Source organism: Balaenoptera acutorostrata, chromosome 9 (assembly GCF_949987535.1).
Source record: "Balaenoptera acutorostrata chromosome 9, mBalAcu1.1, whole genome shotgun sequence".
Taxonomy (NCBI): Eukaryota; Metazoa; Chordata; class Mammalia; order Artiodactyla; family Balaenopteridae; genus Balaenoptera; species Balaenoptera acutorostrata.
The window spans coordinates 4,731,443-4,743,741 of NC_080072.1; the positions used below are offsets into that span (position 1 = coordinate 4,731,443).

A 12,299-nucleotide genomic window follows, 5' to 3' on the forward strand; every position below is an offset into this window, starting at 1 on the left:
GCTCTCATTCAGATTCGATGAAGAAATCAAAAGCTTTACAGACAAGCAAAAGCTAAGAGAATTCAGCACCACCAAACCAGCTCTACAACAAACGCTAAAGGAACTTCTCTAAGTGGGAAACACAAGAGAAGAAAAGAACCTACAAAAACAAACCCAGAACAATTAAGAAAATGGTAATAGGGACATACATATCGATAATTACCTTAAACGTGAATGGATTAAATGCTCCAACCAAAAGACACAGGCTCGCTGAATGGATACAAAAACAAGACCCATATATATGCTGTCTACAAGAGACCCACTTCAGAACTAGGAACACATACGGACTGAAAGTGAGGGGATGGAAAAAGATATTCCATGCAAATGGAAATTGAAAGAAAGCTGGAGTAGCAATACTCATATCAGATAAAATAGACTTTAAAATAAAGAATGTTACAAGAGACAAGGAAGGACACTACATAATGATCAAGGGATCAATCCAAGAAGATATAACAATTGTAAATATATATACACCCAAAATAGGAGCACCTCAATACATAAGGCAACTGTTAACAGCTCTAAAAGAAGAAATTGACAGTAACACAATAATAGTGGGGGACTTTAACACCTCACTTACACCAATGGACAGATCATCCAGGCAGAAAATTAATAAGGAAACACAAGCTTTAAATGACACAGTAGATCAGATAGATTTAATTGATATTTATAGAACATTCCATTCAAAAACAGCAGATTACACTTTCTTCTCAAGTGCACACAGAACATTCTCCAGGATAGATCACATCTTGTGTCACAAATCAAACCTCAGTAAATTTAAGAAAATTGAAATCATATCAGGCATCTTTTTTGACCACAACACTATGAGATTAGAAATCAATTACAGGGAAAAAAACATAAAAACCACAAACACATGGAGACTAAACAATACGTTACTAAATAACCAAGAGATCACTGAAGAAATCAAGAGGAAATCAGAATATACCTAGAGACAAATGACAATGAAAACACGATGATCCAAAACCTATAGGATGCAGCAAAAGCAGTTCTAAGAGGGAAGTTTATAGCAGTACAATCCTACCTCAAGAAACAACAAACATCTCAAATAAACAATCTAACCTTACACCTAAAAGAACTAGAGAAAGAACAAACAAAACCCAAAGTTAGTAGAAGGAAAGAAATCATAAAGATCAGAGCAGAAATAAATGAAATAGAAACAAAGAAAACAATAGCAAAGATCAATAAACCTAAAAGCTGGTTCTTTGAGAAGATAAACAAAATTGATAAGCCATTAGCCAGACTCATCAAGAAAAAGAGGGAGAGGACTCAAATCAATAAAATTAGAAATGAAAAAGGAGAAGTTACAACAGACACCGCAGAAATACAAAGCATCATAAGACACTACTACAAACAACTCTATGCCAATAAAATGGACAACCTGGAAGAAATGGACAAATTCTTAGAAAGGTATATAACCTTCCGATACTGAACCAGGAAGAAATAGAAAATGTGAACAGACCAATCACAAGTAATGAAATTGAAACTGTGATTAAAAATCTTCCAACAAACCATAATTCAAAAAGTCATGTACCACAATGTTTATTGCAGCTCTGTTTACAATAGCCAGGACATGGAAGCAACCTAAGTGTCCATCAACAGATGAATGGATAAAGAAGATGTGGCACATATATACAATGAAATATTACTCAGCCATAAAAAGAAACGAAATTGAGTTATTTGTAGTGAGGCGGATGGACCTAGAGGCTGTCATACAGAGTGAAGTAAGTCAGAAAGAGAAAAACAAATACCGTATGCTAACACATATATAGAGAATCTAAAAAAAAAAAAAAAGGTCATGAAGAACCTAGGGGCAAGGTGGGAATAAAGACACAGACCTACTAGAGAATGGACTTGAAGATATGGGGAGGGGGAAGGGTAAGCTGGGACAAAGTGAGAGAGTGGCAAGGACATATATACACTACCAAATGTAAAATAGATAGCTAGTGGGAAGCAGCCACATAGCACAGGGAGATCAGCTCAGTGCTTTGTGACCACCTAGAGGGGTGGGAGGGAGGGAGACGCAAGAGGGAAGAGATATGGGGATATATGTATATGTATAACTGGTTCACTTTGTTATAAAGCAGAAACTAACACCATTGTAAAGCAATTATACTCCAATAAAAATGTTAAAAAAAAAATCTTCCAACAAACAAAAGTCCAGGACCAGATGGCTTCACAGGTGAGTTCTATCAAACATTTAGAGAAGAACTAACATCCATCCTTCTCAAACTCTTCCAAAAAATTGCAGAAGAAGGAACACTCCCAAACTCATTCTATGAGGCCACCATCACCCTGATACCAAAACCACACAAAGATACTACAAAAAAAGAAAATTAAAGACCAATATCACTGATGAATATAGATGCAAAAATCCTCAACAAAATACTAGCAAGCAGAACCCACCAACACATTACAAGGATCATACACTATGATCAAGTGGGTTTTATCCCAGGGATGCAAGGATTCTTCAATATATGCAAATCAATCAATGTGATACACCATATTAACAAATTGAAGAATAAAAACCATATGATCATCTCAATAGATGCAGAAAAAGCTTTTGACAAAATTCAACACCCACTTACAATAAAAACTCTCCAGAAGGTGGGCATAGAGGGAACCTACCTCAACATAATAAAGGCCATATATGACAAACCCACAGCAAACATCATTCTCAATGGTGAAAAACTGCAAGCATTCCTCTAAGATCAGGAACAAGACAAGGATGTCCACTCTCACCACTATTATTCAACATAGTTTTGGAAGTCCTAGCCATGGCAATCAGAGAAGAAAAAGAAATAAAAGGAATATAAATTGGAAAAGAAGAAGTAAAACTGTCACTCTTTGCAGATGGCATGATACTATGCATAGAGAATCCTAAAGATGCCATCAGAAAACTACTAGAGCTAATCAATGAAATTTGGCAAAGTTGCAGGATACAAAATTAATGAACAGAAATCTCTTGCATTCCTATACACTAATGATGAAAAATCTGAAAGAGAAATTAAGGAAACACTCCCATTTACCATTGCAACAAAAAGCATAAAGTACCTAGGAATAAACCTACTTAGGGAGACAAAAGACCTGTATGCAGAAAACTATAAGACACTGATGAAAGAAATTAAAGATGATACAAACAGATGGAGAGATGTACCATGTTCTTGGATTGGAAGAACCAATATTGTGAAAAAGACTATACTACCCAAAGCAATCTACAGATTCAATGCAATCCCTATCAAATTACCAATGGCATGTTTTACAGAACTAGAACAAAAAATCTTAAAATTTGTATGGAGACACAAAAGATCCTGAATAGCCAAAGCGGTCTTGAGGGAAAAAAAAGGAGTTGGAGGAATCAGGCTCCCTGACTTCAGACTATACTACAAAGCTACAGTAATCAAGACGATATGGTACTGGCACAAAAACAGGAATATAGATCAATGGAACAGGATAGAAAGCCCAGAGATAAACCCACGCACCTATGGTCAACTAATCTATGGCAAAGGAGGCAAGGATATGCAATGGAGAGAAGACAGTCTCTTCAGTAAGTGGTGCTGGGAAAACTGGACAGCTACTTGTAAAAGAATGAAATTAGAACACTCCCTAACACCATACACAAAAATAAACCCAAAATGGATTAGAGACCTAAATGTTAGACTGGACACTATAAAACTCTTAGAGGAAAACATAGGAAGAACACTCTTTGACATATATCACAGCAAGATCTTTTTTGATCCACCTCCTAAAGTAATGGAAATAAAAACAAAAAAACAAATGGGACCTAATGAAACTTAAAAGTTTTTGCACAGCAAAGGAAACTACAAACAAGACAAAAAGACAACCCTCAGAATGGGAGAAAATATTTGCCAATGAATCAACAGACAAAGGATTAATCTCCAAAATACATAAACAGCTCATGAAGCTCAATATTAAAGAAACAACCCAATCCAAAAATGGGCAGAAGACCTAAATAGACATTTCTCCAAAGAAGACATACAGATGACCAAGAAGCACATGAAAACCTGCTCAACATCACTAATCATTAGAGAAATGCAAATCAAAACTACAATGAGGTATCACCTCACACCAGTTAGAATGGGCATCATCAGAAAATCTGCAAACAATAAATGCTGGAGAGGGTGTGGAGAAAAGGGAACCCTCTTGCACTGTTGGTGGGAATGTAAATTGATACAGCCACTATGGAGAACAGTATGGAGGTTCCTTAAAAAACTAAAAATAGAATTACCATATGACCCAGCATTCCCACTACTGCGCATGTACCCAGAGAAAAACATAATTCAAAAAGACACATGCACCCGAATGTTCATTGCAGCACTATTTACAATAGCCAGGTCGTGGAAGCAACCCAAATGCCCATCGATAGACGAATGGATAAAGAAGTTGTGGTACATATATACAATGGAATATTACTCAGCCATAAAAAGGAATGAAATTGGGTCATTTGTAGAGGCGTGGGTGGATCTAGAGGCTGTCATACAGAGTGAAGTAAGTCAGAAAGAGAAAAAGAATATCGTATATTAATGCATATATGTGGAACCTAGAAAAATGATACAGATGAACCGGTTTGCAGGGCAGAAATAGAGACCCAGATGTAGAGAACAAACATATGGACGCCAAAGGGGGAAAGTGGTGGGTGTGGTGGTGGTGTGATGAATTGGGAGATTGGGATTGACATATATACACTAATATGTATTAAATGGATAACTAATAAGAACCTGCTATATAAAAAAATAAATAAAATTCAAAAAAAAAAATGGTCACGATCATGATGAAGCTTTCTTTTGCCAAGTAACACATTCCCTGAAATGAATGCGCCCAAAGCGGTTGGAGAGAAGCACAGTCATTGTAGGAGACTTGAGCTTTGTCTGACAGATCAAGTGACTAAAAGATATAACGGGGGGCTTCCCTGGTGGCGCAGTGGTTGAGAGTCTGCCTGCTAATGCAGGGGACGCGGGTTCGAGCCCTGGTCTGGGAGGATCCCACATGCCGCGGAGCGGCTGGGCCCGTGAGCCACAATTGCTGAGCCTGCGCGTCTGGAGCCTGTGCCCCGCAACGGGAGGGGCCGCGATAGAGAAAGGCCCGCGCACCGTGATGAAGAGCGGTCCCCGCACCGCGATGAAGAGTGGCCCCCGCTTGCCGCAACTGGAGAAAGCCCTCGCACGAACCGAAGACCCAACACAGCCAAAAATAAATTAAAAAAGAAAAAAAAAAAAAAAAAGATATAACGGGATTGAGGTCCTGGATCTTAGATTTAATTATCTTGATTTTTAAAAATTGATAAGCAAATGGCACGTAAGTCTGCAGCGTTAGGAACTGAGGAGGTGGTGACACTTCAGATACAGAGACGATTTTAATAAGAGGATCCCAGGTTCCATAGCAACACATTTGAAAATCTCGGTGAAATGAGGATTTTCTGCAGGAACACAAATGAGTAAAGTTGGGCCCAGACAAGGTAGACAGTCTGAGAAGGTCAGTGTGCATGGATGACAGATAGGTAGTTGGAGAGCTGCCCGCCCGCCAGAACCGGCTGGCAGCAGCTTCGTGGCTTTGAAGATTGGGCAGCTCCAGAGGCTTCAGGAAGGAAGGAAGCTGCCTGATGGCCTCCCAGGACTAGCCTCACTCTGGTCATGACAGTGACCTGCACGGAGCCTGCCCAGTGCCGGGCTGAGTGCTGGCAGCAGCCGGTTAACCCTCATAGCAACCCCGAGGAGGGTACTTTCTCATCTCCACTTTATACTCGAGGAGGTGGGGTATCCTGCCTGCAACCTATAGCTCGTTTGTGGCAAAGCTGAGCTTGGATCCAAGCAAACTAGTTCCAGAACCCATGTTCTCAACCGCTGTGACACAGCTTTTCAGCTGATGGGTGCGTGAATAAAGAAAGCCACGGACCAATTTTGCTCACAAATGCAGATGCAAAAATTCTAAGTAAAATAAGAGCAAATAGCATCTACCAGTATAGGGAAAATATAATCACCAGCAATAGTTAATACCAGCGGCAGGAGGACGGTTTGGTATTAGTAAATCCGATAGTAGATTAAATCATATTACTAGATCAGAGAAGAAACCAGTCATTGTGGCAGGTGCTAACGAGGCATTCAAAATGTAGCATCCTGTCTCGATAACTCTTAGTATAGGGGCTGTTTCCTTAACACAGTAAATCCCATCATGTATCAGCCACCAGCGTATTCCTCAAAGGTAAAGTGTGGAGGCGACCCCATTAAAACAAGAAGGATGAAGAGGCTCCAGGAAGCTGTTCCCAGACAGCTTTCCATGAAGTACAGCAAGTGCAGCCGACAGGATCACGGGGCAGGAGGAATATTTGCACATCTGCTCAGAAGATGGAGCGGGCGGAAAAGCTTTTACGGTTAAGAAGCGTGCTAGGGAAGGAGGCCCGGTGCAGAATTATACAAAGACCAGCATCTTCCTCGTACAGCCATAATAGCCAAGCAGAAAACATAGTAGGAAAATGTGATGCAAACTGGAAGCAAAAATCTGGGACCCCAGGTGTTTCTTTCTTTCTTTGTTCCTTCATGCAGGCATGCGTGCCGTGCCACGTGGCTTGTGGGATCTTAGTTCCCCGACCAGGGATTGAACCCGGGCCCTAGGCAGTGAAAGCGTGGAGTCCTAACCACTGGACTGCCCAGGCGTCTGTTTATAAAGCAGACGGGACCTTTGGGAAGGAAGGCCCAGAGCTGTCGAGAAGGGATGGACTCTTGGAAAGGGAGAGAAGGCTGTGATTTTGGATAGAAAGACTCGTCACCGTGGAGATGGATGTTCCCGGTTCACACGTGCAGTGTGAACATAGTAAGAGGTCCGGAGACGATTTTAGGAAAGGAGCTTGACCGCTTTACCTTCAGGTTCATCTGGAGGGCTAACATTTATATGAGAATAACCAGTAATATTATGAAAAGGAAAAGTGGTCAGGTGGAGACGGGGCAGGGTGAGGTGGCGACTTGTTCTTTCAAAGCCAAAAATACAGAAATCAGAAGCTTATAGTAATTAATACGGTGTAGTTTTGGTGCTAGAATAGTTCTGTGAAATCATATAGCGATTCATTTAACATTGATGGGAAGGAATGACTTGAGTCATCAGTGAAGTTGGAAAAACTGGCTAGATGGTTCCATTTCGGGAAAATAAACCGCCCAATAGAAAAACATGGAGTCAGAGCAGAAATTGGTGGTTCACAAGAGAAGAGAAATACCAACAAACAGTCAGTGAATGTACAGCAAGAGTTTAATCTTACTAGGAATCTAGTAAGTGCAGCTTAAATAAGACTGAGTTTTTGCCTGTGCAGTTTGCAAAGAGCTTTTCTACATTCTATGTTTGGAAGGGTGGCCTGAGAAAGGGGTGTTCAAACTCAGCAGTTGGGAATGGTCATCTGTGGGGTGCACACAGCCTGAAGAATCACTGGGAAGGCACACCCGTTTGCCCAGCAAATTCCACTTTGAGAATTGTATTCAGTGAAAGGACAGGTTGACAAAGATGAGTTTAAGCTTGCCCCTCTGTAAGAATTTGAAGCAATCTAAAAGGTTCTCAAAGTGAAATTTGTTAGACTATGGCATTTTTGTACATGGAATATTATGTAACCATTAAGTGATATCTGTGGTGTATTCTGTGAAAAAACTTAGTCATAAAACAAGATGTTAATCATTGTTTACAAGTGATCTGCAAACTCTGGCCCACAGACCACAGGGGCCCTTCAGCTAGTTCACATGGCCCTTGAGTGGAGAATGGTCTTACTTTCTTTGTTGTTTTTTTTGGCTGCGTTGGGTCTTCGTTGCTGCGCGCAGGCTTTCTCTAGTAGCGGCGAGCGGGGGCTACTCTTTCTTGCGGTGCACGGGCTTCTCAATGCGGTGGCTTCTCTTGTTGCGGAGCACGGGCTCTAGGTGTGCAGGCTTCAGTAGTTGTGGCACGCAGGCTCAGTAGTTGTGGCTCGCGGGCTCTAGGCGCGTGGGCTTCAGTAGTTATGGTGCACAGGCTTAGTTGCTCCGTGGCGTGTGGGATCTTCCCAGACCAGGGCTCGAACCCGTGTCCCCTGCATTGGCAGGCGGATTCTTAACAACCGCGCCACCAGGGAAGTCCCTGGTCTTACAGTTTTAATAGATGAAAAAAATTAAGACTATTTTGTGATAGGTGAAAATCAAATGAAATTTCAGAGAGCAGAGATTAAGTTTATTGGCATGTGGTCACACCCACTTTTTGCCATATTGTCCGTGGCTGTTTTGAGCTACGGTGGTGGAGCTTAAAAGTTGCAGCAGAGACCACCTGGCCCACCAGGACGATGATATTTACCACCTGCATTTTACAGAAAACGTTTCCTGACTCTCACTTTATTCTACACAAAGTCTGGAAAGGAGAGATGGAAAATATTGGCAGGCAGTGCTCTGAAGATTGATCTTCATTTTCTTATATTTTTCTATGTTTTAATTTTTTGTGTAAACATGTATTACAGTGACTCTTAAATCAAGTTACTCTTTCAAAGTTAAGGATTATTTGTTTTAATAACCTAAGGGCTCATATTTACTCTTTGCGCTCCAGCTAGAAACAACCAGAACGTCCTTCTTGTTCCCTCCGCGCACACCAATTCTTCACATGGCACTCAGTCTATTGAAAATGATCGATTGAAGTGATCTGTTAATAGTGGAAATCAGATTCATCTGTTCAAAGGTTCTTTCCTGCACGCTTGGTTGAAGGCCAGCTCTGTCGGGGACAGGGCTCATTGTGGAGGCTGGTGGCAGCAGGTTAAGTGGGCTGCAGGCATAACCCGGCTTGGCTCTGTGAGGGGTCTGAGCACACTAATATTCAGTGCATTGGCCACGAGGTTTGAGATGGCCATTTTTTAAAATTGTGGGTGTAATGCATGATTGCGCTGACCACTTATACAGTTAAAGTTTGATGTTGGAAAGTTGACTTCAAATAAATCATTGCATCATCTATCCCAAGTTAACCTGTATTAAATGACTAAAATACCACATTTATACTTTTTCCTTGTCCCCTCCTTCCCTCCGTGCTCCCCAGTGTTTCATGATGAGCCCCTTGGAAAGCACCCCCATAGTAAGCTCCCCTCCTGTAGGGAGTTCTCCCAAAGGCATATCTGGTAAATGACCTGGGACCCCCTGCTGACCGTAGGACAGAATGAGGAGTTAGAACCTCTAGGACCCCATCCAAGGGAAATTTAATAACCGGTGTATTACAGGACGAGTGTTGTGAGCTGGTGGGTCTTTGTGCTGGGCGCTGGGGGCCACCAGAGGCTGGGATGGCACTCAGACCCCATGGCCGGCTGGCTTCATCCCTGTACGTGCAGGATGGCGGGAACAGCCAATGTTAAGTCAACCCTACCAGCCTTGGGGGTGGGGGGAAGAGCCCTGCAAGGCTACTCACGGGTCTGGCTCACACACCAGAGGTTCAGCCTTGACCGCTTCTGAATTTACTTAACAGTATCGGCCTATTGCAGGGTGTCCCCTGTCACCCTGGGGCCGCCAGGACCCAAATGCCCAGAGGGATGTCGTCTGGTCAGGAATCATCTGGGTCTACAAACTGCCGCTCAGCACTTCCCCGCCCATGTGGGGGAACCTGGTCGTCTTCGAGCAGGTGGTTTGCAGATGGTTTCCTCCCATGGCACGGGTGCTGGGCTGCCCCGAGCTCCCGTGGACCTGGCCCAGCTCTCATGCATCACCTGCTGTACCATCTGCACATCACCTGCAGGGTCCCAGCCACAGGCATCTCTTGCATGCCATGTGGCACGGCCGAAAAAAAAGAAAAACACACTCAGAGCTCATCACCTGCTAATTATTTTAGTACAAGCCATGGGAGCAGAGGGGGACCTCCCGTCTCCCCTCTGCTCCCTGACACCAGCGTTCCTGGACCCCATCAGGACCTTCACCCTGCCCTTCCCTCTGCCCATCTTGCCTCCCTCTTTTCCTCTCCGGACTTGGATTCCACAGCCTGTCACCATCACCCCGACCTCGGCCCTGGGGCCCCAAGCACAGCAGACCCATCCCCAGCGCAGTCCAGGTGTCTACCTGCTTTGGTCCTGCATGGCCGGAGAAAAACCCCAAATCGCTGTCTCCTCTTCCTTAATTCATGAGCCCTGACTCTGATGGCCCCAGACCACCCACTCCCTGTGCCCTCAGAGCCTGTTTCACACCCCCTTTCTGACTCCAGTGCCGCCTCCCCATCCTCACTCTCAGTAGGTGAACTTATTTCACCGAGAAAATGCGAACATTCTAAAGAGACCTCCCGTCTGCTCCCCACCACCTCTGCCAGCTCCCACACAGCTGTTCCCTCCTGCTTTCTCTCCCTCCTGTCTACTGGGGGGCGGGGGGCTGTGTGCTGCAGGCGCTGGCCACTCACCCACTTCCTGCTTCCTGGAGGAGGACATTCCCAACCGGTCCCCTCTCCTAAAGTTAAATAATTTCCTACTCCTGCATGCCGATCTCCTGGTCCTGTCCTGTATCCCTCCATAGCCACGTCTGCACTCGGGCAGGTGTGTGAAACTCAGGAAATCGGGTCATGGCTCCAGTTGCATTTGGAGACAGAAACCTGGACCCCCTCTTCCTTTGCAAAGCTAATGACGTTTCCACCTGCCTGCTGCATAAGCCCAAGTAAAAATTGACGATGACTAAAAACTGCAGCTGACGATGAAGTGTGCGTTTCCCGGCTGACCTTAAGCGATGCCCTCTTATGCTTTAGTTCGTCAACATGCCCTGCCTTGTGTTAAAATATTTTTCCTTTCCCAGGACATGGGCAAATTTTCCCTCACCTACGAGGCCTCCATGACCCGGCTCTTCCGAGAGGGCAGGACGGAGACCGTGCGTTCCTGCACCACTGAGTCGTGCAACTTTGTGCTGGCCATGGTGGACCCCACGCAGACGGTAGGTGCTGCCCGGCCGGGAGCAGGTCAGTGCTTTTCACAGAACAGCCCCTGAGGTTGACATGCAGCCTTCCCTGATTAAATCCCATGCATACTTTCTCCAGCAGGTCCGTATCCAGTATCTCCTTTCCTTCACCCTCGAAGGGACGGAAAGTATTAAAAGGTGACCGTCGGGGTCTTCCCTGGTGGTCCAGTGGTTAGGGCTTCATGCTTCCACTGCAGGGGGTGCGGGTTCAACCCATGGTCGGGGAGCTAAGATCCTGCATGCCTCGTGGTGTGGCAAAAAAAAAAAAAGAAAATTAAAAAAAAGAAAAAGTAACCGTCAGGACAGACACAAAGGTTCATGTTTGCATCAATCTTCTGTCCTTCTGTAACTTCTATAAATCAGATTATACTTCCTAAGAGTCTTTAAATCAGAGCAGTACACAGCCAGTGAATAAAGGAGTGGCAGGGAGATGCTGCGAGACAGTGCAAGTGGTCGGCGTCTGGGTGGGAAAACGGTGACGATCACAGGATCCTTCTGCCTGGGGTTCCTGAAGCCCGCTGCCCATGCTGAAGCTCCTTGAGCAGGCTCGGGGCTCCAGGTTTTCTGTACGTTGCCTTTGACAATCCTAGCGGTGGCCCACGAAGTATCATCAGTTCATTCTTGTAGATAAAGGAACAGAGACTTAGATGAATTCGGCAAACTGCTGGGCCGCACACCTAGTTAGGGGCTGAGGCCCATCCACGGCCAGTTCTGCCTGACCCGGAGTGCAGGTGCCTGCTGACCCCCGAGGAGACATGGCCCAGGGCTCTTGCTCTGCTCTGGAGGAACCTCCGTTCTGGAAAGGCTTTCGATTTTGTGGGAAGAGCTCAGTAGGTCTTGTGACAGATTGCTCTGATCTGTCATTAGCTGCCTTCAGAATCAGCCTTGAGGACCAGTCCTGGGGTGGGTGGGCTAAAGCCCGGATGGGCCTCCACATCCACGGAAGGGTGCTGTGTTACCTTGTTCTTGTGATTGACTGAACAGGGCCCAAAGGAAGCTGAAGCAGGCTTTTTGGGTCCAACCTGAAGACCCAGAAGCGCTGTTTTAGTAGAGCTTCCAGACCACTTTGGAGGGTTATTTATGACCCGCAGGAACAATCGCAGCCCGCTGAGAGGGACAGAGTGTCATTTCCACCTGATGAGACTTGGAAGCTGGAGCTTTCCTACCTGCTTGGTGGTCTCATTTGTATAAAAGGTGGAATGACGCCCAGTGGGCTGCACACAGGACCCCGAAACTGCCTCTCCAACAACTTGTCCCCCTGCAGCCTCCACGCCACCCCGTTCGCAGCGAATCTGCGGAAGCGGCAGTCGGCCAGGGGGGTTT

At 44.8% G+C, this 12,299-nt stretch overlaps 1 protein-coding gene across 2 annotated transcripts in view; it reads left to right on the forward strand.

Moving 5' to 3' along the window:
- CPT1A (carnitine palmitoyltransferase 1A) overlaps positions 1-12,299 on the forward strand; it is a 65,084-nt gene that overhangs the window by 46,918 nt on the left and 5,867 nt on the right. For both annotated transcript variants that reach the window (XM_057552281.1, XM_057552282.1), the window contains exon 15: positions 10,818-10,952. In XM_057552281.1, the coding sequence (XP_057408264.1) occupies positions 10,818-10,952 (135 nt within the window). The remainder of the gene's footprint in view (positions 1-10,817; positions 10,953-12,299) is intronic.